At 38.2% G+C, this 25,441-nt stretch overlaps 1 protein-coding gene across 2 annotated transcripts in view; it reads right to left on the bottom strand.

The window, feature by feature from the left end:
* Window positions 1-25,441, bottom strand: part of arhgap46b (Rho GTPase activating protein 46b) — a 92,602-nt gene that overhangs the window by 42,408 nt on the left and 24,753 nt on the right. Inside the window, exons 1-2 of one of the 2 annotated variants that reach the window (XM_079801876.1) lie at window positions 17,182-17,313; window positions 13,354-13,797 (exon numbers count right to left, since the gene is read on the bottom strand). In XM_079801876.1, coding sequence (XP_079658002.1) covers window positions 13,354-13,754 — 401 coding nt within the window. In that variant the 5' untranslated portion in view covers window positions 13,755-13,797; window positions 17,182-17,313. Of the gene's footprint in view, window positions 1-13,353; window positions 13,798-17,181; window positions 17,314-25,441 lie in introns of those variants that run through there. The other variant, XM_079801875.1, reaches the window with a different exon arrangement.

Genomic DNA, 25,441 nt, shown 5'->3' with positions numbered 1-25,441 from the left:
ACCCAATTTCTAAACACCCAATTTTTTCCCTCCCATGTGGCATAGACTGGATTTGACCCACGAACGTGTAAACACGAAAAAAGAACATGGATTCTGATATTCTCAGATTGGTTTCAGGCCTCATTCATTTGTGGAAATAAATCTGATATGAATTGGATACAAGCTTTTGTGTCCCCATGTAAGCAAACATATGGGATATTCCTCATTGAGTCGTCATTGACTACATTCACATGTGTGCCAATGAGATTATTTTGAATAATCAGAGTAAGGTCTTAATTATAGTAAAGGTGTTTACATGCAATTTTTTCTATTCTGATTATTTGCTAATAAGTATGTGGTTATACCACACTCAGATAGGCATACACTATAAAAAAAAAGGTTCTATATGGCACCAAAAATGGTTCTTGGCTCGTAATCATAGGGGAACCTTTTTTAGTGCTATATAGCACCAATTTTGGTGCTTCATCGGTTCTTTGACTAAGGTGTAAAGGTGTAACTAAGGTGTATTCTGAAGAACCGCTGAAGAACCACTGAAGCACCAAAATTGGTGCTATATAGCACTAAAAAAGGTTCCCCTATGATTACGAGCCAAGAACCATTTTTGGTGCCATATAGAACCTTTTACTTTCTACTCACATCAAATTCAAAATACATTTTTATGGTCATTGGATATTATTTGGCGCCGTGATGAACATTGCAAAACTTCAGAATAATGTCAGGGAGTTCATAAATGAAGTTGTGTGAACAACACACGGCATCCGTGTAGAACATGCCTGTTTATTGTGATTACAATCGGCGTACGCCACATAGTTTAATGCGAATATGGTTACTACGATTATGAGCTTAAATCGCATTAGTTTGATCAAAGTATTGCATTTACATGAGGTAAAGTTTATTCGCAATACCTATGCATTATTATGTAAACGCACTCAGAATGACGTCAACTCAGGTGGACACCAACCGCGATCACAAGACTCTTTTCAATAGTGCAATAGAGCACGAAGCTCAACCCAATATTTTTCTGTCCTTTAAAGATGGTGCGGAAACTAAAAGCTTGTATTATCATTTCGTCTGCATCCATTGCAAACCGCACGGTTGAGTTGGGTTGAGCTTCCTTTTCTGGGTCAGTCCATCAACCTTGAGTTGTTTTGCCAAGTGTGTAGTGTAAATGCAGATATCGGATATGGGTCACGTTTAAAAGAAGAAGCTGGTCATCAAAATAGTCAACAAATCGGAATTGGGCATCAAGGCCTGCAGTGTAAATGCGGCCTAATTTGTTCAAATCCCAACCTGCAAGTAGGAGCACTAGTGACAGTGACACCAGCTTAGCAAGCGGCACTCACGAAAAGTTGCAGGCACGTGTAGGCACATGTGAAAGTATACAATTTACTTTGTAGGGGTCTTTCTTTTGTCTAAAAAGACCATGCGCCACTGAAATATCTGCATGTCAGATATAACGTCGCCCCCACAGAGGAAAAGATAATGCAAGAGATCTAAAAAGACACATCCAATTAAAGCATCCGAATGCAGGATGATAGATCCAGAGATAGAAATAAAAACAATAACAAAAAACCTCATGAGGTGGTCTGTCATGAGATGATCTCCACTGATTAAACTACATGTCATGCTGTTCTTCAAACATCACGTACCGCACACTACAAACGCATTCAAAGAAAACAGACAGACACAGACCCTCTTGCTACTCATGAAAACTGTTCATCATCATGCCGTTCCAAACCAATATGCTGTTATGTTATTTGCTGTAATTATGAAGAACTATTGATGCAACTGGTAAAAGTGCTATAAAAGTAAAATTTCATATGCATATGACTTGTGTACTACATTTTTCTGAAGTAGGACTGGCCGATATTTCGAATACTGACAATGTTACCAGTAGAGGTTGACCAATCGTGGATTTAACCAATAACAATAATTGGTAAACATTTTTTTTACAGTGTCCTTGTTACATATTTTACATGTACTTACCATAGTAATAAAAGTAAATTATGAATAATTACATGCAACTAACCCTCATCCAAACCATAATCCTACCCTAACCCTATAGTAACTAAGTACATGTTAATTAATATTACTCAGTACTTAAATATATAATCACACTGTAACAATGACAACTTAAAATAAAGTGTAACCCAATAATTAGGTTGGTCGATAACCGATTAATTAACCAATAGTTTTTTTTTGTTTTTTTTAAATGGGTACTGAATGGAAACAAACATAACACATACAAAAGTGCTGAACTTTGTTAAGAAAATTTAACAACAGTACTGGACCATAAAAATGTACTGTTCTTTTTAAATATAAAAAAAATATTCATATATTAATTGTACCTTGATGATTTATGTTAGTTTATAATGCATTAACTAATGTTAAGATATACAACTTTAAAATGTAAAAATGTATTGGTAAAGGTTAAAATGAACAATGAATAATACTTTTATTAAGCATAGTTTGTTACAAATGGACTCTCACATTTTACTTGCTTCTATTTTAGAACATTTGATGATTATCTAATCAAAATGTCAAAATACAGTGGCAAGAAAAAGTATGTGAACTGCTTGCAGAATCTGTGAAAATGGGAATAATTTTAACTAAATAAGAGAGATCATACAAAATGCATGTTATTTTTTATTTAGTGCTGTCCTGAATAAGATATTTTACATAAAAAATGTTTACATATAGTCCACAAGACAAAAAATAGCAGAATTTATTCAAATAACCCTGTTCAAAAGTTTATGAACCCTTGATTCTCAATACTGTGTGTTGTTCCCTGATGATCCACGGCTGTTGTTTTGTTTTGTGATGGTTGTTCATGAGTCTCTTGTTTGTCCTGAGCAGTTAAACTGGCCAACGTTCTTCAGAAAAATCCTCCAGCTCCTGCAAATTCTTCAGTTTTCCAGCATCTTTTGCATATTTGAACCCTCTCCAGCAGGGACTGTATGATTTTGAGATCCATCTTTTCACACTGAGGACGATTGAGGGACTCAAACACAACTACTAAAAAAGGTTGAAACATTCACTGATGCTCCAGAAGGAAACGCAACGCATTAAGAGCTGGGGGGGGGGGGGGGGGGGGGGGGTGAGGGGTGAAAACTTTTGAGCAGGATGAAGATGTCCAAATGTTTCTTGTTTTGTTTAAATATCTTTTTTTTTCATTTAGTGCTGCCCTTCAGAAAAAAACAGAAGATACATACATGTTTCCCAGAAGACAAATTGAGTACAATTTACCTTGATCTTCAAATTCAATAAGTCCCCTCAATAAGGTTATTTGAATAAATTCAGCTATTTTTTGTCTTGTGGACTATATGTAAACATTTTTATGTAAAACATCTTATTCAGGAAAGCACTAAATAAAAAAAATAACATGCATTTTATATTATCTCTCTTATTTAGTTAAAATTATTCACAGATTCTGCAAGTGGTTCACATACTTTCTTGCCACTGTATGTATTACCGTGTCTATAAAAAAAGAACTGAAATCGGATGCGTTTCTGTTTCTGTCGGCTGCATGACGATACAGTTCGCTTTGTCATTCCACTAACTTAAATTATGCAACTTTGCAGCATAGCGATTGTATAAAAACTACCAGCTGGAAATAAACTAATGCATGACATGAAACATTTGGGTCAGACTTGCGTATTTTTGTGACATTGTTTTAACTGCTTGAGGTACTACTAATGTTAGCATCCTCTCAGCCTCGACGGCAAACACGCTGCTGTCCTCCACTAATGCAGCCTCTAGTCAACAAATTCATTACTGTGTAATGATATGAAAGCACGTACGGTGGTGTACTGTATAACATACCGTTTAATTGTCTGTTTTAAATCTGCATATCATGAAAATACCCAAGAAGGCTTGAAGAACTCGAATAAAGCATATATTGTCGCAGTCGTGTGTTTATTAGTCATGTTTAATCAATCAAAGCGTTTCAATCTTCACAAGCTACAGCGATAGTATGATGCCCATTGGGATACGTTATGGTACTTCTGGAGTTTCTGCTCGAGAGCGCCCTGTGGCTTTCAGATGGAGCAGTGCTTCACTGAAAAGCTGCGCATAAAATAATCACAGCCTTTGCCAAATCGCGTGTGGTTTTTTAATTCCGATTACTCGTGCAGCCCAACTCACGAGTATGCTTTATTTAAACAAACAAAAATTACTTTTTAAATAGGTTTAGTTAACAATAACATCACTGCTTTTATGATACTTCTATGATGCTTTTGCTCCTTATTGGAGCTTGACAGCCTCTGGTTACTGTATGGAAAACAGCTGCATGAAAATTCGTCAAACATTTCCATTTTGTGTTCGACAGAAAAAACAACAACAGCTAACACGTTCAAACCTATGATGATGAGTAAATGATTTTTCATAATTGTTTATTTTTGGCTTAACTATTCCTTTAAGCACAGATTTACCGTCATCAAAGCCTGATTCTGGTTCTCTTCTTTTAATCCAATGAGATCCTCTCGTCTCAGTGTCCTCGGGTGCGTGTCTTTCTCTGCTGGGATGTGGCTGGTAAAGGAGGATGAGGGTTTAAGCCCGCCCTTTGTTCTCAGCTCTAATCTGAAGGGATTTCTGTCTTCTACAGGAGGACATAATGCAAGAATGTATGAGACAGATTACTGCTGCCCACCTCAATCCTCTTTACCAGAGAAACCTCACAGCAAGAAAAGAAAAGGTAAACGAGCAAGAGGGAAAGAAGGAACAAAGGAGGGAGTGAAAAGGACATATAGATGAAGACACCCATAATTCCGTTTGTCTTTAGCACATAGTTGAGTCACAGGAACCCATCCTGAGACTATTCTCTAACACTCAACACTACACACAAATTGCAAGAATCAACGCAAATTCGACTGTCACATTATTGGCAGCAGCTTGCATTTTTGCCTTATTTTAATATTAGCTAATCAAAATCCATAATTCTTTCTAAGCCCAAACAACTTGATCACTCATTGCAGTGTATTCCATCATAAAATGGGCAGGGATTGGACGGCCATGTGGAGCAATTGGGCATCGGGACTCCACGATTGATTTCAGTAAACACGCACACAAAAAGTTACTAAATACATAAATAATAGTAATTACATAAACCATATGAAATTACGAATGATCATTTTTTGTAGGTTTTCACTGCAAAACAACACAAAACTGCTGCAAATTGAAGATTGTTTTCATCCCTTTCATCCCACTTCAGCTTTTACCATCAAAAAGACGTTTTAGGCAACCTCAAGCAAGGAAAAAGGTGTATGAAATGTAAGTTGTGCCAACTGCCATTAGAATTTTAAATACTGGCATCGTGAGGTGTGAGGGTGATGGTGTTACTTGTCTTTTTATGTGATTTGTGTGACTGACTGACTGACTAATATATCCCTGCAATATTTGAGAATTACCACAGCAAATTCCTGTCAAATCTTAATTGGAACATGCAAACACATGATAGCTCGCTGTTTCTCAAAACTTAGTGAATGATGCCCAAAAAAGTGTCTAGTTAGGCGGGCTCAAGCTAGTAAATCAGAACGGCCAGCTGTTTACCAGCAAGCTAACTCAAACAAGTCCTGCTGGTTAAGCTAGTTAAGAAGCATGGTGGGGATCAGCATTCAAAACATCACAAGCTAGTGATCAACTATGACATATAAAATGTAAGGACAACACAGAACCTATAGCATTACAGGAAAGCAACCAGTCATATTTACGAACAACAAAATTACACAAAAGTCACAAAAACTGGAGCACTAATACATATTTGCAGTGCGTGTACGGAGCCAAAACGAGTGCTCTTTGTCCATCTCTGGCAAAAAATCAACTCGCACACATTGACTATAAGCCAGAGAGATGGCCCATATGTTAAAGGCGAGGGGGAAGAGCCCTCACAATGCCAATGCCCCATTAGGAGAAGGATAATCACATGCACAGTTTGCACACACGCCTCAACCCCCATATTCCAGCTCATACAGTCAGACGGTTGGACTAGCAGCTTCTCCTAAAAAGCAAATTTCCATAACTCTGACTTATTGTAATTCCAAAGGCTATGTTTAAAGACCAAATCAGCTGCCTACCTAGACAGCATTTTGGATATCATGTGTGTTTCAAATTAAATCGAAACATTTCAACATTCAGAACGTGCCTAAAGATGCCCAACGGGTGCTATCCAAGCAGGCAGTTCACCAGGTTTTGAAACACAGCCCAAGAACCCTTAAAGAGGCGGCATCTTACCCTCTCTGACATCCACAGGACATGCAACACATGTATAAGTATAGAGAACCAGGTTTCCTCCATGACCTCAGGGACTTGCGGTGTGACTGTAGTACTGTACCCAAAAACAGCTCCGTGTTACTGGGCTACTCTCCTTCTGACGGCAGCTTGTGCTGGACGTCCTCTAGCTGCACCACACACACACGCCAAAAATATGTACAGGCTGGAACACTTGCCCTACTTTTAATTGAGTGTGAGCTGCTAATTTGCTTTCCTGAGAACTAGCGTGTGCACACACAACTCAGCTTTACCATCAATGAGATTGACTTGACTATTGCTTCTTTATCAATATTTTGAATTAGTTTTTACTTTTACATTTTCAGTTTTAGTAATTTTGTTGTGTTTTGTCATTTTTTTTTTTTAAATTCATCTACATATGTTTTAGTTGTAGTTTGCTATTTTAGTACATCAAATTATACTAAATAAAAATGAGACATTTTGCCTTGGCAACTAGCTAAAACAAATGTGTGTGTATATATTATATATATATTAGTTCATTAGTTCATGTTTATTTTATGAGAAGCAAATTATTTTGATGGTGATAGTTTTAGTTAGCAATAATAAACCTGACACAACTCCAAAACAAAAAAAAAGAAATGACGAGATGCATTCAAGAAACATGCAAGAAATAGATGTTTGAGAAATGAAAATAGTGTTATTTTAGTATTATTAAAGGTGTCATGAACTGGCTTTTTTTTATTTTTTTTATGTATACTGTTGTCTGAGGTGAACTTATGAAGTTTGTGTGGTTTTTACATTCAGAAACATCATAATGAATAAGTAATAGGCTATTTTCTACCCTGGTTTTGAGCCTCTCTTAAGAAACACTCGGTTTTTATGGGCTTGCCGCACTGAAGACTTGGAATGCCCACGGCTAGGATTGGATAACAGTTTTGCATATTTAATGAGCTTCGGCTCCCCCGTGAGTACACAAGGAATTGTTTTGAAAGCGTGTGGAGAAACGGCAACCGGAATGATTCGTCCCTCAGTTCTCGCAAAATGTCTTTATCAAACAAACACAATGATTTATCTCTCATCCACCTGCAATTAATTGGAATGTTATTTTTTTACTATTTGGCCCACCCGATCGGTAGCCTGGCTCCGCCCTCCTACGTACTTCCGCTCAATTTTCATTTTCCTTCAGTACTACGTCTGGGACTGCGGTGTATGCTTAGGTTTTCCCCCGAACAATTTTTTACCGGTCCAATCAGCGAACAGAGGGAGTGGCTGAGAGCGATGACGTTGATGTCATGCGCTAGTTTGAGTTGTAGTTCAGTAATGGCGGCGGTGAAAGATGCGAGTGTGTGGCAGCGCTGACGAATGTCCAGAAGTTAAGAGTGTGGCGAGGTGGACGAGCGAGCGAGAGCGGTGTGCGTGATTGAGACACACCGGTCTTGAGTCCTCTCATGAGGGAGCACGGAGGCATATAAGGACGAGAGAGGACTAGGCCTGGATTTTAAGTTGGGTTTTGTTATGTTTGTGCGCGGCAGTCGTCCGTGAGGGGCTGCCGCTTTTACTTTCATTTTGTGTTTATTATTTGATTAAAAGTTGTTAAACGTTCGCCGGTTCCCGCCTCCTTCTTCCCTGAACAAACGAACTCCCGTTACACGGAGCAAGAACAATCACTGCTGTACTGCTGATGTTGTGGTCCGGGAAAAGTCTTTTCCAGCTCGCTCCGTTAGTGGTGAAGGAGTTGCTGAAGCCGTCCGTCTCCCACCACCCGCGAGAAAAACCCAGGCTGAATTATCGACTTTTGACAAACACCAAGGTCGTGTGGTAATGTAATTGCTCTCCGAATCCACATCTCTGAGTTTTCAAGAATATATCACTTCAAAACTCACTGTTTATATCCTTTATAGACCCTCTCAGAGCACTGTACGGTTGCGTGAGCTGTAATTTGCATTTCTAGACTTGTATTTCTTTAAATACTGGCACGTGTTTACAAGAGCAAAATATTTCACCACCGCTCAAAAAATAAAAGAAAAGCACGTAAACATTTGAATTGGGCTGTTATTCAAGGCAGCATTTATTCTTATCATACTAAGCATATGACATTTTATTGACAGCATACAATCATGTTATGATTGCACGATATATGAACCACGAGAGCAGCGCGTTCCGATCACAAAACTCTCCTCCACCGTGAATAAATAACAATCCGAATGCACGAGGTTTTATCACTGATACTGAGGTGGTGTGCTCAGTTAACGTGAGAATCAAAGGCGAACGGCGCGTGACATACTTCACGACCAAACGTTAGTGATTGGTTAGGCAGATCCAGAGTGACTCTTGGCAGATCCAATAGTTTTAAACTTCAACAGAGAACCCGCCTTCAAGGAAGTAAACGCTTGTCAATGGAGAGTGGCCAGACTCTATGTACAAATGAAATGTACGAGAGTCTGGTAAAACCAGGCTACCCGATCGGTGGATATAAGCGCAAACCGTGCAACACACAAATACACACACACGCTAAGTACGTTGCAGACTGCATGATCAAAACTTCCGCGATTTTATTTTTCCTTCAAATATCAAGTCAAGAGATTGAACAACGCACATCAAGAAAGGAATGTTATTTCACTATTTAAGATAGCCCGTCGGCAGGCCGGGCTTACGTTTTGGTAGCCCGTCTGGAAAACACATAGCCCTGGGACGTTGGGCTTTGCGAGCCCAAGCCCATACATGTTCGAGTCTGATCCCGAATCGCAATGAACCAACAAAACCACAAATAAAGGATTCTCCAGCCTTTGACAGCGTGCTAATGTTCTGTTAGACACGTACACAATCAATAGATCTAGATCAAACGATCTGTAACAATGCAATACTATCACATATAAAAACATTTTTTACTCACATTAGTGTGTTGCTTCATTCATTCATGTAGTCATCCTGTCTGCATATCCAGTCTCTTGTTTACAAACGACTCCGGTGAAATGAAGGAACAGACTCGCAATGTCTTCCCCACGTGAACTGGAATGAAGTTCATCCATGCATTCATAATATTGGAATCTGAATGAAGCTCATGCGGTATGTTTAGAAATTCTATCCGGTTTAGCTCCATGTAGGCCTGTGTCATGTTAGTGGCACGAGTCGGTGGGCGGGGCTACAGAATCAGGCGTTGTTCTTCTTCTGTTGAGGCGGTGCTTCTCTACACTATCACGTCATAGCCAGGCACATTTTGAGATCGATTGTTTGCTGGGCCTGGTGTCTATAATAGCTTTTCTTTGACTAACAAGGAAGTTTTCAGCTCTAAAACGTACAGGATATTCTTATATTACCATGACCTTTTATATATCAAAAGCTCAAGGGAAAGTTGATTTCTCAATTCATGAACCCTTTAATATACCATTATAGTATTTAAGCTTTTTTTTTTATTTTTTTTATTTTTTTGTTATGTGCTTGTGTTTTCTTAAAATATTACTATTTTGCTTTAAAGCTACACTATGTAACTTTTCCGTCCACTAGAGGTCGCCTGTTCAAAACAAAGGTGTAGTTTGATGACGCCACGTTTGAGCGCAGAATCTTGGGACATGTGGTCTTCAGCTCACAGCCGGTGGAAAAGAGTCAGGATAGGACTCGGGCAGAAATCATGTTCATGGATGCGATTATTAACATGACTGTAGTCTGAAGCAGAGCAGGACAGAGTGTTGTGGAGCTGAGCAAGGCCGCAGGAGCGATTGAAGAGCGGGACTGTTATTATGGCATAGTCGCTGGCGGGACTTTTATTATGACACGGTTGCCGGCGCCACTTCCTCTTTTCCAGTCATGAGTGAGGTAACGCAACTCTGTTTATCGTATTAGATATATCGGAGTGTGTTGAAAAGGAAGTTATGACGTTCGCTCGGCGGCTGCTATGACACTTGTTCACACTGCAGTGAGAGTAAAGTGTTTCACTGAATAAAACCGGAAACCGAGGGGAACGCAGATATGACGCAATCGACAGGCGACTCCCTCACACGCATAGCTCACACGTCCCGGTTCCTTGGTTAAAATAGCAATTTTCTCACGATTTACAAATAGTTGAAAACATTTGGGATATTCTAAGTACTCAAATGAACAAAATATATAACACTGGCCTAGTGGTTTCTGGATATTTTACTGCAAAAATCCTACATAGTTCACCTTTAATTTATTTTAGTTTTAGTAATTTTAGTACGTCAAATTAAACTGACTTAATTTATCTAATTTTCATTTATGTTTTTTTATGTTTTAGGCAAGGCAAGTTTATTTATACAGCACATTTCATACATAATGGTAATTCAAAGTGTTTTACATAGAAAATGTATTAAAATAGTGATAGAATAATCACAGCATATGCATCAGAAATAAAAATAATCATATTTACCTAAAGGCTAAAATACTATTCCTGACTAAATTAGTTTTAGTTTTTCATTATTTTATATTGCATTTCAATTTCAGCTCTATTTCAAGTTATTTTTAATAATTTTAGTTTTAGTTAACAATAACAACCCTAGGAGAGAATTGTGTAGTTAACCTAAAAAAAACAACAACGGTGTGTTCTAAAACCAGCTGCTGAAAAACCAATAGGTCTGAAGTATAAAAGGGTAGGAGTGTGTGTGTGTGTGTGTGTGTGTCCCACCCAAGAAGCAATACAATTAACAAACAGGTATTAACACCGCAGTTTAAGGGCAGCAGAGAAAGCGCATTCCAGGGTGTGTTACGGGTGTGTGTTAACAAGGAAAAGTGTGTGACCATTTAAGGCTGATTTTGTTAGAGGAGTCTGCTAGGCACCTTCTCTCTCTCTCTCTCTCTCTCTCTCTCTCTCTCTCTCTCTCTCTCTCTCTCTCTCTCTCTGTTCTCAGTAGCTGGCGCTCTCCCAACTGAACAGTGTATCTGTGCCAAAACAGCTTCAAGATTCCCAAATGAAGAAAATATTAGGAGAACAGACCCTGCATGTTATTTTTACCCACAAAAAGGCAAAGGCTGACCCAGAAAGACAAAGTATGACATCATATGTGTGTTAGACCAGGTGAGACCTTTTCCAGCATTAAGTCCCACAGTGAGGCTCTTGGTTTCCAATGAAACAAAAATGCTGATTATTTACACAACTATGTGAATGCAAATGCTTGTAGCTATCCAAAAACAATTCTGTGCTCTACTAGGTTCAGAAATGGTTCAGGAATTCATAATGCAATCCTTGAACGCTGCATTCTTAGAGTGGCCACAAGGGGAACTCATTGGCATAAACCTTTTCTTCTTCTATGGTCAATTTTGATGGGGCAACAAAGTGAAGAAAACCTTTCTGAGGAAATGACTTAACATTATAAACTAAAAGAGAGGCTGTAGTGTGTGAAAAAAACTTTTATTACTTTTTTTAACCGTTAAATGCATGAATGTTTTGCCAATCATTATGACATATTCGGGTCTTTAGTGACCCGGATCTATATCTAACACAAATGGATGTCTAACTGCTGCAATAGTATAAAACTCTCCTGATATTTTAATAACGATTACAGAAGAATAAAATAAAGCATATTTGTTAACTTTTTGAAATTGGAAGGGTTCAGTTTGAGCAGTTGCTTTATCCCATCATCTCTGTCCTCGTCAGAGCTCATTTCAGTACATTCAGCATCTGCCTCATATTCACCATCTCAAACATATATTCTCACAGTTTTTCGCCCAGCCATTTTAAGTTTTGCTAATGATTCTTCCTATTCTTTTGTTTTCTGCCTGCGGTAACTATGAGTGAAACGTCACTTCATCATAGTGTATCATACATTGCCACCTTTACAAATAAAGGTGAATTGTGCTTATTGAGACATCAGAGATTCAATTATTGTTGTGCAGAAAAAAAAAAAAAAAAGTACACTATTACATACTTCGGGTCGCTAGCGACCCAATATAGTTTTGTTGGAAAAAACTTTTATTAGAAAACAGACATTCTTTTATAATTGTATTTTTTTCTTGTTATATTGTTTATAATGACTAGATTGAGGAATACTAAGAAGGTTGATGTCTAACTTTACAAAATGGAGGATGGTAGTGAATGTCCTGGGTCAATAGACACAAGGTATGCGTTTAAGTGTCAAACACTGGTCTCTTTTTAATTATCAAACGCTCCCTTGTTAAACATACACACACAAACTTGGCTTCAGATCCTTCCAGCCAAATATAGGCACAACAGCTTCTATAACGGTGTGTATCAGTGAGAGAGGGAGGGCAGGTGATAGAAAGAGTTCTTCTTGTAGGGCAGAACTAGAGATGTGCAAAGGTACTTATTTTCAAATGAGACTAGTCAGTGGGTTGCCTGAATGAGTAGCTGGTCTTAAGGAAGCTACAATAGACGGTTGCGTCAGCAAGCTCTTGAGTGAGATACTTGCAACTCTAGTCTAAATGAGTGCAAAGGCAGTTAAGTGTCCAGATAAGTTCTGGACATAAATACAGCAGACCGCGAAAAAGGATGAAACTTTTTAAGTGCACAGCGTCTGTGTTTTCGCACGTTATAAAGAGTATACTTTGAAAAGGCTGTGTATTTGGCTGTACGTATACGCCAAGTATTAGTACATCAAAACTGAAGTATACTTGGGGCTTACGTTTTCAAGAGGACTCGCGCCTTTTTCTGGTGCTCTGAAAACAGATTCCACAACAACCAAATGAACCACCCAAAGAGTGTGAAATGGACTCAGGTCCACACCAAAAGCTCTAGTGTGAAAGTGCCAGGAGCAAGAACACCAGCCTGTGCAGAACTAATGTGCCAACCAGACCATGATGAGTCAAGATGCTGAGATTGTGTCCCAACAAAGAGGTTAATCTGAAAACACACTATAACCTCATGAGACTGATTAAAACACCATTCCTGGCAATAAGAAATCCCATTAAACACAGCCACGAAAATGTGTGAGCTCAAGGGTTTGACGTCATTCCAAACCTGTATGACTTTCTCCTGCAGAACAAAGAAATACAATGTCCATACAATGGAAATCAGAAGGATCCAGCACAGATGAAGGAAAGTCATACAGGTTTGGAACGACATGAGGGTGAATGAATGACAGAATTGTTTCTGGGATGAACTATCCCTTTAATTGCCACCATGAGAAGTCCAAGTTTAAGTGCTCCAGACATCCTCACCTATTTCCCTGGTTCATTCTCTCCAAACTGTCCCCTTTGCTCTTGGATGATGGCGTCTCCCTCCCACTCTCCTGCTCCAGTGAGGAGGATGAAACCAGTGTGGATGAAAGCAGTCCAGGCAGGGGAGTCCGCTTGCCATCCGCCGGTCCTCTAGGGATCCTCCCTTGACCTCTCATCTCGGCCTCAGAGCTCCTCTTCATGGCTTGGAGTTGCGCTAGAGGCACTATGTCGCAGTTTTGAGGCCTGTGCCAGACCGTCTGCTGGCTCGTACAGTTGTAGTAGTAGAACCGATTGTTATTGCCGTCGAAAAGCTCCCACCACTGGTTGCCGTCCGACTGACGGACAGGGGCGCCGGGCGCCGGTTCCCAACCGCACTCGCCAGTCAGCAGGTTGACATACATGCGCTCCCTCGAGCGCGGCTCCACGATCTCCACCCAGTCAGACCTAGAGAGACGACACATGGGTAATGTGGTCAGGATACGGGTGTAATATAGTGAAATGGAAAAGGTATAGTTTCAGTAAAAGAAAATCAAGCAACTGTTTTTGTTTACAGTTCATTTACAATGAAAAAAAAAAAATTATAAGATTCGGTACTTGAAGTTCTTTGGCACTTTCTATTCATCTATAATGAAAACAATATTTCTCGAGCATCAAATCATCATATTAGAATGATTTCTGAAGAATCACGTGACACTGAAGACTGGAGTAATGATACTGAAAATTCAGCTTTTACATCATTGGAATAAATTCAATTTTAAAATATATTACAATAGAAAATTGTAATTATATTTCGCAATAATACTGTTTTTACTTAGCCTGACAAGCCAGACCCACATCAAGATGTTGGGTCTGGGAACACACCATTGGCAGGGCTCAATCCGAGGGGTGGGATAAACAGTTGTCTTTCAAATTCCCTCTGCACGCAATAGGATAACGCTACAACCAACCAGAGCAACGAAGAAGGTGAAGCGGAGCTAGTTGATAGATTAAACTTTCGCCATATCCGGTCGGCAAAACTCCGAACACATCTTCCTTTCTTAAGAATGACTTCAGTGCAGTTCTTTGTTCTTTTCTCAAAGAAAAGCTTAACTCCAAGTCTTCCAGAGTCGTGGCCAAAGCCGATTGGAAAGACCACTGTTCGCCAGCTTCTTTGTTTACGAGTAACACGCGGAACCGCCGCAACTCTGCCGTCATTATGTTAAGCCCTCCCACCAACTCTATACACGATGTGATTGGCCTGACCAGAGTTTGGTTTTTCCAGCTCGCAAGTCAACGGAGAGTTGCTAGACGACCCTGTCTGCAAATTAGATTTGCTACCGCTAGGGTGCGTCTACATTTCTAGGCTAGTTTTTACTAAATTTTTGATAAAATAAGCATTTAAGCCCATGTTCACCAAAGCAAATAAGCTTTAGTGCTCATAAAACAATGTTTCAAAAACATTTTTTAAAAATCTTATTGACCCCAAACTTTTGAATGGTAGTAGGTTTTCAGCTCATTTTAGAATATATATATATATATATTCTATACGTTGAAAGTGGTTGGGAACTGAAGCTGTCAAGCTCCCAAAACAACTAAATTGCAACACAACTCATGCGTTATTTATAGTCTTCTTCATAACAGTCATGCATACATAACATGACAGTATTTTCATTTGAGAGTAGACTATCCCTTTACATCGCAGTTCATATGAGGAAGTCCTATTTAGACAATAGAGAAGACAGCACAAAATAAGAACATGATTCTGTGTGACTCTTCAGTCTAACAGCTGAGGAGAGCTCCAGCCTGCCCGCATACTTGAAGAACAGGAGTGTGCAGGTGTGAGCCAGGAAACCTTCAACTCACAATGACTTACCATGGTTCAAACTCAACACACACTCATGCACATGGTAACCCTGCCGCATCAATCACTCATCTTGCGGGATTCGTCACTTCGTCACATTCAGACAAACATACATACATGCACGTTTTTCCCACAGTCCGTTTTTGGAAACTGTAGTGAAACCACTTCCCTGAATGTGAGGTCGAATGGGCTTTCAGAGCCAGAACTGTCATTTAGAGGCGACCAGGCACACGGCCCAGAGACAAGAGCATGGAATCGTGGGTAAGATAGGGAATCTGGCTCTTTGCCTGTCCTGCACTGCTCTAGTCTTTTCTCACCAAGAGTTACAACAAAGGATCTAAGGCTTGAGATGAACATGATCCTCTGCTATAGATGCCCAACTGCACGCAGAACAAACAGGAAACAGATATTATCCAGCACTGAGATTGCTTTAGAGCACAGTCTGAGATGTTACACTGTTTCAGGAATTACACGGTTCAGAGAAACATCTACAAACATGACAAAGCACCTGTTCACTTCAAGACAAACGGTCAAAACCTGAAGTGTGCACCTGCTGCTGTCTTTAATGCAGTCCATCATTTTGGTCAGATTTTTAAGCTTTTCTTCACATACTGGAAAGGAGTCATTTAAAGTCTAAGAGAAGTACATTTTCTCCTCTATGATGTATGATGTCATCACTGACACTGATTCTATGAACCCAAATGTATTCTGGGATTGATGACACAGAGGCCACTATAACAACAACCCACTCAAATAGGGCACACAATAGCACACTGTAATGTGGTATTTCTATACCAGATTGACCCTTAAAACGGGGCTAAGGGAGGGATAGTTCACCCAAAAAAATGTAAATTCTGTCATCATTTACTCACCTTCATGTCGTTCCAAATGTGTATGATGTTATTTTTTTTCTGTGGAACATATTTGAAATAATATTAGTAACTAAATAGTTTTGGTTACCATTGACTTCCACTGTATGGACAAAAACATTTCCCAAAATGTTCCACAGGAGAAAGAAAGTCGTACAGGTTTGGAACGACATTAGGGTGAATAAATAATGACAGAATTTTCATCTTTGGTGTCCGTAGCGTCACCCAATCTATTTAGGTTCATTTTAATAAATAATGCTAATAAATTCCTCAATATTAAACTTCTTTGACAAATAAAACAAGTTAATTTAGATGTAATCACATCGCGCTTAAGGTTTCCTTAATTCATTTAGGATTTGTTTATGATAACTATCAACCTAGCAGCTCATAAAATACCCATAACATAAGAAAATTAATATTTTAAAATCACTGAGTTTTTGTCCAATCTTGACGTCAAAATGTAAACAGACGTGCAAATGAGAATAAGCCATCAGAACAGCAGTAGTGTTTGTGTACACAGTGAAACTGAGGAAAAAACACTACTTGTCCTGACTGGGTTTCGCTCAAACCGTTTAACCAATAGCAGAATACCATTTAAGGCACTTACATGGTCTTACACATTTAATCATTGTAAAGGTATTAACAAAATTTCTGTGAAAATTTTAGCGACTGCCAAAAGGTCACTTTTAAACCACACAGCTTCCTGTTGGTCAACACTGCGAATTCACATGAAAAAACTTCAACCTGAAAGGAAAATATGTGTGGGGAAATCTTTCGGCCTTATGCGAAATTCCAGATTGCGCCGATTCCAAATGCAGGATTTCGCTTACAAACTTTCACCAAGCAATGGTAAATGTGACCAGACATTAAGACTGCTACTTTTCCAGAAAATAAAAAAAGCACTGTATTTTTAGAACAATTAAACATTGAGTTGTCAAGTTGATATTTGGATTTGGAGATACAAGGTTTCTGCCAGTCGGTGACGATTTACAACTTAACAAGTACATAATGTCATTACATTATACATTTACACCATAAATGTCCAAAAGAACAAAAATTCAGCACACTTTCATATTACAAACTGTCCCATACACACTAAAAACACACATCAGACTCTACCTGTAGGATCCCCCACACACGTCTATGGCACTCTTCTTGTGCTGAAGTCATGAAGTTAATGTTCTGAAACTCAATCCAACAGACTACACCGCCTGAAAGTAGGGACAATCACTCTCAGTGTGTGTAGCTTCCTCTTCTGACTCAAGGAGGTGGACACGAGAAGTGTGTGTGTGTGTGATATCTACTTCCACTGTGAGGGTCTTTCCAGAACAGCGAGTCGGCCCTACCCTATCCCAGCATGCGCAGTCCGAGGCCATCTGCTGTGTATGGGGGTCAGCAGCGAGCTCATTGCGGCCCCTGTAAACCTGACCACAAGCCCCTGACCCCCCGCACTCACATGACCAGAGGGGACGAGAATAGAAAGCCTTTGAGCTAAAGGGCACGTGTCGGGAGAAGAGAAAAGGAGTCTGTGAGATGATGGGAGGAAATGGAAACAGAAAGAGTGAGAAGTTACTGTGACCTCTGTGACTAAGCGCCCTTCTCCATGTGATTACACTTCAGACACCAAGCACACATCATGTTATTGGTCCGTCCGATCACTCAGAGTCACAGTGAGACATATGAAAATAATTCAGGTGCAGTTTCATCCTTCGTTATATACACTACTGCTCAAAACGAAGGAATAATTCAGATTTATTAAATGTTTCTGAAATAAGACTCTTATGTTCACCAAGGCGGTATTTATTTGATCAAAATATAGTAAAAACTGTAATATTGTTACAATATTTCTTAATATATTTTAAAATGTAATTTATTCCTGTGATATCAAAGCTGAATTACTCCAGTCTTCAATGTCACATGATTCTCCAGAAATTATTCTTATATGATGATTTGATGCTCAATAATCTTTTATTATTATTATTATTAATGTTAAAAACAGTTGTGCCGCTTCATATTTATGACCATTCATAAGTTTTAGGTAAGTATGATAAAAATAATAATAATAATACTTTTATTCAACAAGGACCCATTAAATTGACATTTATAATGTCAAAAAATATTTCAAATAAATGCTGTTCTTTGGAATATTCTATTCATCAAAGAATCTTGAAAAATAAAATAGTTTTCCACAAAAAAATATGAAACGGTTGTATTTTCTAAATTGATAATAAAAAAGAACTATCATTAATAATTTATCACTAAAAGAATGGCTGCTGATATTCAGAATACAATATATATTTTTTAAATATAAATATATTTAAAATATAAAAATAAAATTTATTTTTGAATCAATTCAAATAGAAAAAAACCCAACAAAAACAAAGTTCTTTAAAATTGTAACAATATTTCATAATATTACTATTTTACTGTATTTTTTAATCAAATAAATGCAGACTTGGTGAGCATAAAAATATATAAAATACATAAAATTATATATATACATATACATATACATTATATAATATATATATACATTATATATATATATATTATATATAATATAATATATATATATATATATATATATATATATATATAGTTATATAATATATATATATATAATTATATATATATAATATATATATATATATATATATATATATATATATTATATATATACTATATAATATATATATAATTATATATATATAATTCCCAGCTAAAATACGGGAAATCACTATTTCAAGCAAGAGGCATAGGCAGGATTTGTTGTTTGGATGGGTGACTGAAATAAACTGTGGATTATGCTTGATTGGTGGGCGTGAGTGCCAAATGCATGGCTCTGTTCCCACTGTTCAGCGCATGTTTACAGGCAAAATCTTCACAGAAAACATGTGGAAGGTTCTGCAAACCTCTCGACAACCAGAAATCTTACAGTCACACGATGAAAACAGAGCCGTATTGTTTGAGAAATACACCACAACTCTCAGACAAGATAAAGACAGTATTGAGCTGGGGGAAAAACTGTATAAACTTTTCACATGCGCTTTTGTGTCTGTGCGTGTTTCAAAGGAAAATATGCTTGTCTTTGGAGACCCCGAAACAGCCTAGAAATAAACCAGACTTTCTTTTCTCTGCTTGTCTTTCATGAGAAAAGGTCAGAGGGTCATTAATGGACATTTAATTGTTAAAGAAACTTTCTGAACAGTGTTAAATGCTTGCTGGTGGTTGTATGTGTCCAGTATCTGAACATGTCTAGACATGCCGACAGTGTGGAAAGACAAGCTGCTCTTACTGTACTGTACATGAAGCAAGTTTAAACTGACCACCAGAAAAATGTTTCCACCTCCATTTCCTCTTTTTATGTCACTATTCTGAGATCAGTTTTGTGACTGTTCTTGACGAAAGAAAAGGACACTTTTCTATTTCTATGCAGCTTGGTGTATTTGTATATGCAAATAAAGCAGGATCAGATAATGATGTAATTATGTAATAGTGTATAGGAAGAAATATGTCAACAACACAAAAAAATCTAGATGATTCAAAAATTAAATACGAAATACAATATGTAAATATTTGATGTAATGAAATAATTATTTAAAATAAAATATTTATTTTGGCATTTTATATTTGTATTTTTTGACATATTTGCTATTGAAACTGGAAGTTCAAGACATTACAATTTATTATAATTTAATTAAAAACAAATAATAATACATATGTAAAGTATGTGATATGTCCAAATAAATATTTTATATATTTATTTTATCTAAAAAATAATTATTTTGGCACATAACACATTTTACATATGAAATTAAAAAGTATGGCCCAACATTCTGTTTCAAGCACATACATCAAAAAAAGAAAAGGAATAAATAGAGAGAGAGAGAGAGAGAGAGAGAGAGAAGAGAGACGAGAGAGAGAGAGAGAGAGAGAGACGAGAGAGAGAGAGAGTGAGAGAGAGAGAGAGAGAGAGAGAGATGAGAGAGATGAGAGAGAGATGAGAGAGAGAGGAGAGTGAGAGAGATGAGAGAGAGAGAGAGAGAGAGAGAGAGAGATTGTATATTTATTCATTTATTTATGTATGTTTTTTTTGTAATAAAATAAATAATTTATTTTGGTGCATCATGCAATTTCATAGGTTCTGTAATCGTTATACATGTGCACATTTTTAAAATCTAAACCTAAAAAGTAAATATTTAAAATCACCGGCTGTATAATTTAATTAAAAACAAATAATAATTAATATGTAAAATGTGTGATGTATCCAAATAAATATTTTATTTGAATAAAATTTGATTTACATAATGAAATAATAATATTTATTTTAATTTAATATTACTATATTTGATTTACATTTTAATAAAATAAATATTATTATTATTATTATTATTATTATTTTGGTACAATCATGGGTTCTGTAAATGTTATATATGTGCATATTTTAAAAACTGAATCTTTTTCTGTGGCCTTGCTCACAAACAGGCTCTCTCAGGGTCTGGCATGAGGACATGGCCAACACATTAATCATATCCAGCATCGTAAAACCTTCGAGTATATGATTGCTGGGAAACCCGCACCACATTTGAATGTGTATTTAAGACCGTCAAGCAAGTGATGAGTCTATTTCTGTCCCCATCTCTCTCTCCTAAAGAGCAAGGGGAAGCCATCATGTTAACTTACTCTCGAGTGGAGAACACACATGCTCTCTAACAGCATGCAGCGAATACACACACACACACACACACACACACACACAGTAAACATGCAAATCCCCCTCCGGCTTCACAGCTGTGCCTCTTCCCAGGGCAACTTGTCATCTGTTGAAAACTTTATCTGTGCACACTGAGGGGAGGAATGGGCTGGTTCTCTGGATGATTGCGGGCAGCTCTGTTTGACGATGTAAGGTTTTTTTTTTTTAATCTCCAGCACACTCCTCCATCGAGAGCGGCGCTCAGACGGGCTCCCGTGACTGTTTGGGATCAGATGAGTTTAGCATCTGATTTGTTTACTCTGTGGTCGCGGCTGGAAGCTGCACGCTACGGGAGCAGCATATGCGTATGAGTGTGCATGTAAACATGATGCAGATCATGTTCAGTTCTGTTCTTTTTTATTCTATATTGTGCCTTCATTTCCATGTGAAGTACTCATCGATTCATTCATGCTTATTTAATCGACAGCAGCACATCCTGCTGAAAAGACCAGTTTATTCAGGACATTTCAGTTTCAGTTTTTTTAATCCAAACATACAGTATATGTAAATTAGATTTAAAAAGCTTTAGCAGAGGGGAAGATAATCAAAGAACAATCATTTACATTTTTGACCTGTGGGTCAATAAATAATGCTCATTTTTTTGGGCCCTGATTGATGAATTTAACACACACACACACACACACACACACACACGCACGCACGCACGCAGCGCACGCACGCACGCACGCACAGCACCGCCCACGCACACGCACACACACACACACGGTAACAATTCTCCCAAAATGTAATTATTTATGTATTTTTACAGATATACTATAACTTTTTTGAGAATAGTGATTAAGATATGTAAACTCATGTCATCTAATATGTTATTACTTTTTACTTGACAGTTACACCACATGACGTCATTAAATGCAAACCTTTCTTAAAAAGCTATATACGTTTTTCAAAACCATTTGAAACCAACATGAATACAAAGAGCACATTTCACGTTCTTTTATAATTATTTAACATAAATGATAAGGGACTATATTCACTGTGTTTTCAGGTGATTTTTGTCTATTAAGCTGCTGATAACTATACAGTATGTCAGCTCCGCTCTCTGAAATCTGCCCTGATCTCTCATTTCTCATTCTTAAACGTATTGCATTTCTCTCCAGGTTGCGTTGTGTGTACTGGAATACCACATCTTCTCATAAAAACGAAGCAGTGGAAAACAGCAGATGATACATGACACAGAACTCATTTGGCTTCAAACCGCTGAAAGCACCCAGAGGCAGGTGGGAGGAAAGCCATTTCCATGAATTAGGATGCTCAGTCTAACAAACACTGCTCCGAAAGGTAATTTATTTGTAACGGTTTGTTCTTCAGAAGGCCAGTCATTACCTGTGGGATGTGTAAATCTCAAATCAGGTCTGTTTTGCTCTATGAGAGAGTGGAGTTTAGTCAAAGCCAGACAGAAAGTCCTACTATGAGCTGACTCGCGTAACACTCCTGTGTGCATATGTACAGTATATGCTTATTTATAATAAAAAAAGTCTAAATATGTTGTATGTGTACACATGATACTCTTGCTCTTTCCAGTGTGATTTATTGGCATGACAACAATAGCCAAAATAACGCTACATAACTTTACAGCTAATAAAACAACAAAAGTGAAAGGAAATACTTACAAAGATAATAATACAAATTTGAAAATATGTAAACTTAATTTGCAGACAGAAAAGGCTGATAACTTCCTGACAGATGACTGCAGGCAAAGACTAATTTTACATAACCACACTTCTATCAGCATGTAACCCACACAGTAGTTTATTTTGGCAAGGAACCGCCCACTTAGGCCCTGTTTACACCTGGTATTAAGATGCGTTTCAGCCGATCGGATCACAAGTAGACAAGGGAGACATACACGTTTACACCTGGTATTTTAATATTGTCTCTTTTTCCACTTTTAATCACTTCTGTCCTGATTCGTTCGAGGGGAGGGTCTATGAGCATGGGAGGGTAAATGTATGGGGTTTTATCAGATCTTTCGATCTAATGCACAAAATAAGCTCACGCAAATTACATATGAACACGCCCGGAGGTGGTGGCAAAACATACAGAGAGCATCAGCTTTCGTTTCTGCCATGACAGCCGCGAGACCACACCGAACGTGGAGCGTGTGTTAGAAATCATGGTGACAGAACATTGTGCATGGTACGTTTTTCACTTTAAAACCAAACTTGGGTCTCCAGCCGTCAAAGTATCACATCTGGCTAGCACACTTCTCGTAATGTTTACGCATTAAAGGGATAGTTCACCCAAAAATTAAAGTTACCCCATGATTTACTCAAGCCAACCTAGGTGTATATGACATTCTTCTTTCAGACGAATACAATTGGAGTTATATAAAAAAAATGTCCTGTGCATCCATCCATTATAAAAGTGCTCCATACGGCTCCGGGGGTTAATAAAGGCCTTCTGAAATGGAGTGATGGGTTTGTGTAAGAAAAATATCCATATTTAACACGTTATAAAGGAAAATATCTAGCTTCCGCCAGACCACCTTCTGTATTTAGCTTACAGAAAAAGCGCAACTGGTGTAACTACAGCCCCGTTTCCACCAAAATTACCCGGAACAATTTGTCCCAGGAACTTTTTCCCAGGAACTCTTTTTCCCCCAGACCTGTTGTTGTCTGCATTTCCATCGCGGTCTAAAGTACCGAGAAGTTCGGTGACGTAGGACTGAGCCCACTAGATTTCGTCCTCCGCAGATACACTTAATAAAGCCTGAACCTCGTCGTGGGTCCAGCGGCCGCATTTTTTAAACTCCATTGTTGATTCGAATAGCAAACAACTCTTTCTGCACCGCACTGCAATCGACTTTTAGGTTGAAATAAAATGCTGCGTGAGCTCAACCAATCAACATGTTCAGCGCCCAGTCCCACCCCGGAAAGTTCCTGAACTTTGAAAAAGTACTACCTCGTGAGCAGGGACTTTTTGAGGGGGGGATCTTTACCCGGAACTTTATTTAGACCCCAGTTCCTGCGGTCGAAACACACCGAGTACCACCCCAAAGTTTCTAGTTCCTGGGGAAAATTCCTGCGGTGGAAACACGGCTTATGACGTCGGACGCAGTGTAAGCATTTTGAACTGCGAGAGGTTACACTTTCTGCGTAAGTTGAATACGGAAGGCGGTCCACAGGAAGCTAGACATTTTACTTTCTAAAGTTTTAAATATGGATATTTTTCTTGAACAAACCCATCGATTCGCTTCAGAAGGTCTTAATTAACCCCCTGGAGTCATATGGTTTACTTTTATAATGGATGGATGCACTTTTTTGGACTTCAAATTTTGGGCTGCCATTCACTGCCATTATAAAGCTTGGAAGAGCCAGGAGGTTTTTTTTATATAACTCTGATTGTATTCGTCTGAAAGAAGAATGTCATATACATCTAGGATGGCTTGAGGGTGAGTAAATCATGGGCTAATTTTCATTTTTGGGTGAACCATCCCTTAAAGTCAGTAGGCTTTTTGAAAACATTTAACCACATGAGCGTTTACACTCGTCATACACTTGTGATCAGATCGACCAAAATGCTAGGGCTGTGCAATTAATCGTATTTTGATTTCGATTTCGGCTTCCAACGATTATAAAAAAAGGGTAATCGGGGTAAAGCGATTATTGTGCCGCTGCCGTATTCCATCCAGTGCACCATAATTTCCTTCACAGCGGCGCGCTTTGGTTCCTCCCTAAACTAAACTTATCATCCAAATCAGCCGAATGCAGTCTACTGTTGCTAAACTGCAGATGTGATTGATATTAAACAGTGTTGTTAAAAGCGCATTAAGCTGCAAAAGAGACGATGTTCTCTATGGGGCGGAATGCTCATAAGCGAAGTATACAATACGAGCCTAAACGGTCAAAAAGCCTAGTACACACAAATATGTCGAAATTCAGTTTTGGTAGGTATCCTAGTAAACACAGTCGGTTATGTCTTAAGTGAATGTCAATGTAGACATTTGAGAAAGCGTGTTTGAAACTTGTGTGTGACAGTATGATGTACGGCTGTGCGATATTGAAGAAAAACGATATGCGATATCCTTGTTAAATAATGCGATATTCGATATGCGATACGATATTGCTTTAAGTGTGTAAAATCTATTTCTTTCCCCAACTGATATCTTTCCCTTAAAGCATAAGCGACTGTGTTTACATGAATACTCATCAAGGCTTGTGCGCACGTTTCGGTGTGTTTGTCAGACAGCAGACAGCGCGAGACAGCACAGAGTTGTTTTTCGCAAGTTATTGCATTTAATAACTCTTTTTAATGTCAAGCAAGTCACATAAGTAACAGTCGTGTGCCCAGTCTATTCTCTGCTATATGCATCAACCTAAAACATACACTTGATTTTTTAGTATTCATTTTTGCTGAAGTATTGATTTCACTGACATTTAAAATGACTTGCATCATGAAATAAGACTTTGATCACATCACCCACCGAAAATCATGTTAAATAATCGTGATTTCAATATTGACCAATTTTTGCCATAATCGAGCAGCCCTACAAAACTCATCTTAATACCTTAGACAGGAAGGGCTTGCCTGATTTGACTTTAAGATGGCGGACGTGAATCTGAAAATCTAGTTTATGTGCTATTATGTTTCTCAAAACAAACG

This window comes from Gobio gobio, assembly GCF_949357685.1.
Source record: "Gobio gobio genome assembly, chromosome: 21".
Taxonomy (NCBI): domain Eukaryota; kingdom Metazoa; phylum Chordata; class Actinopteri; order Cypriniformes; family Gobionidae; genus Gobio; species Gobio gobio.
Note: the sequence above shows the minus strand (reverse complement) of the source record. Positions and strands in the feature narration are given on the sequence as shown.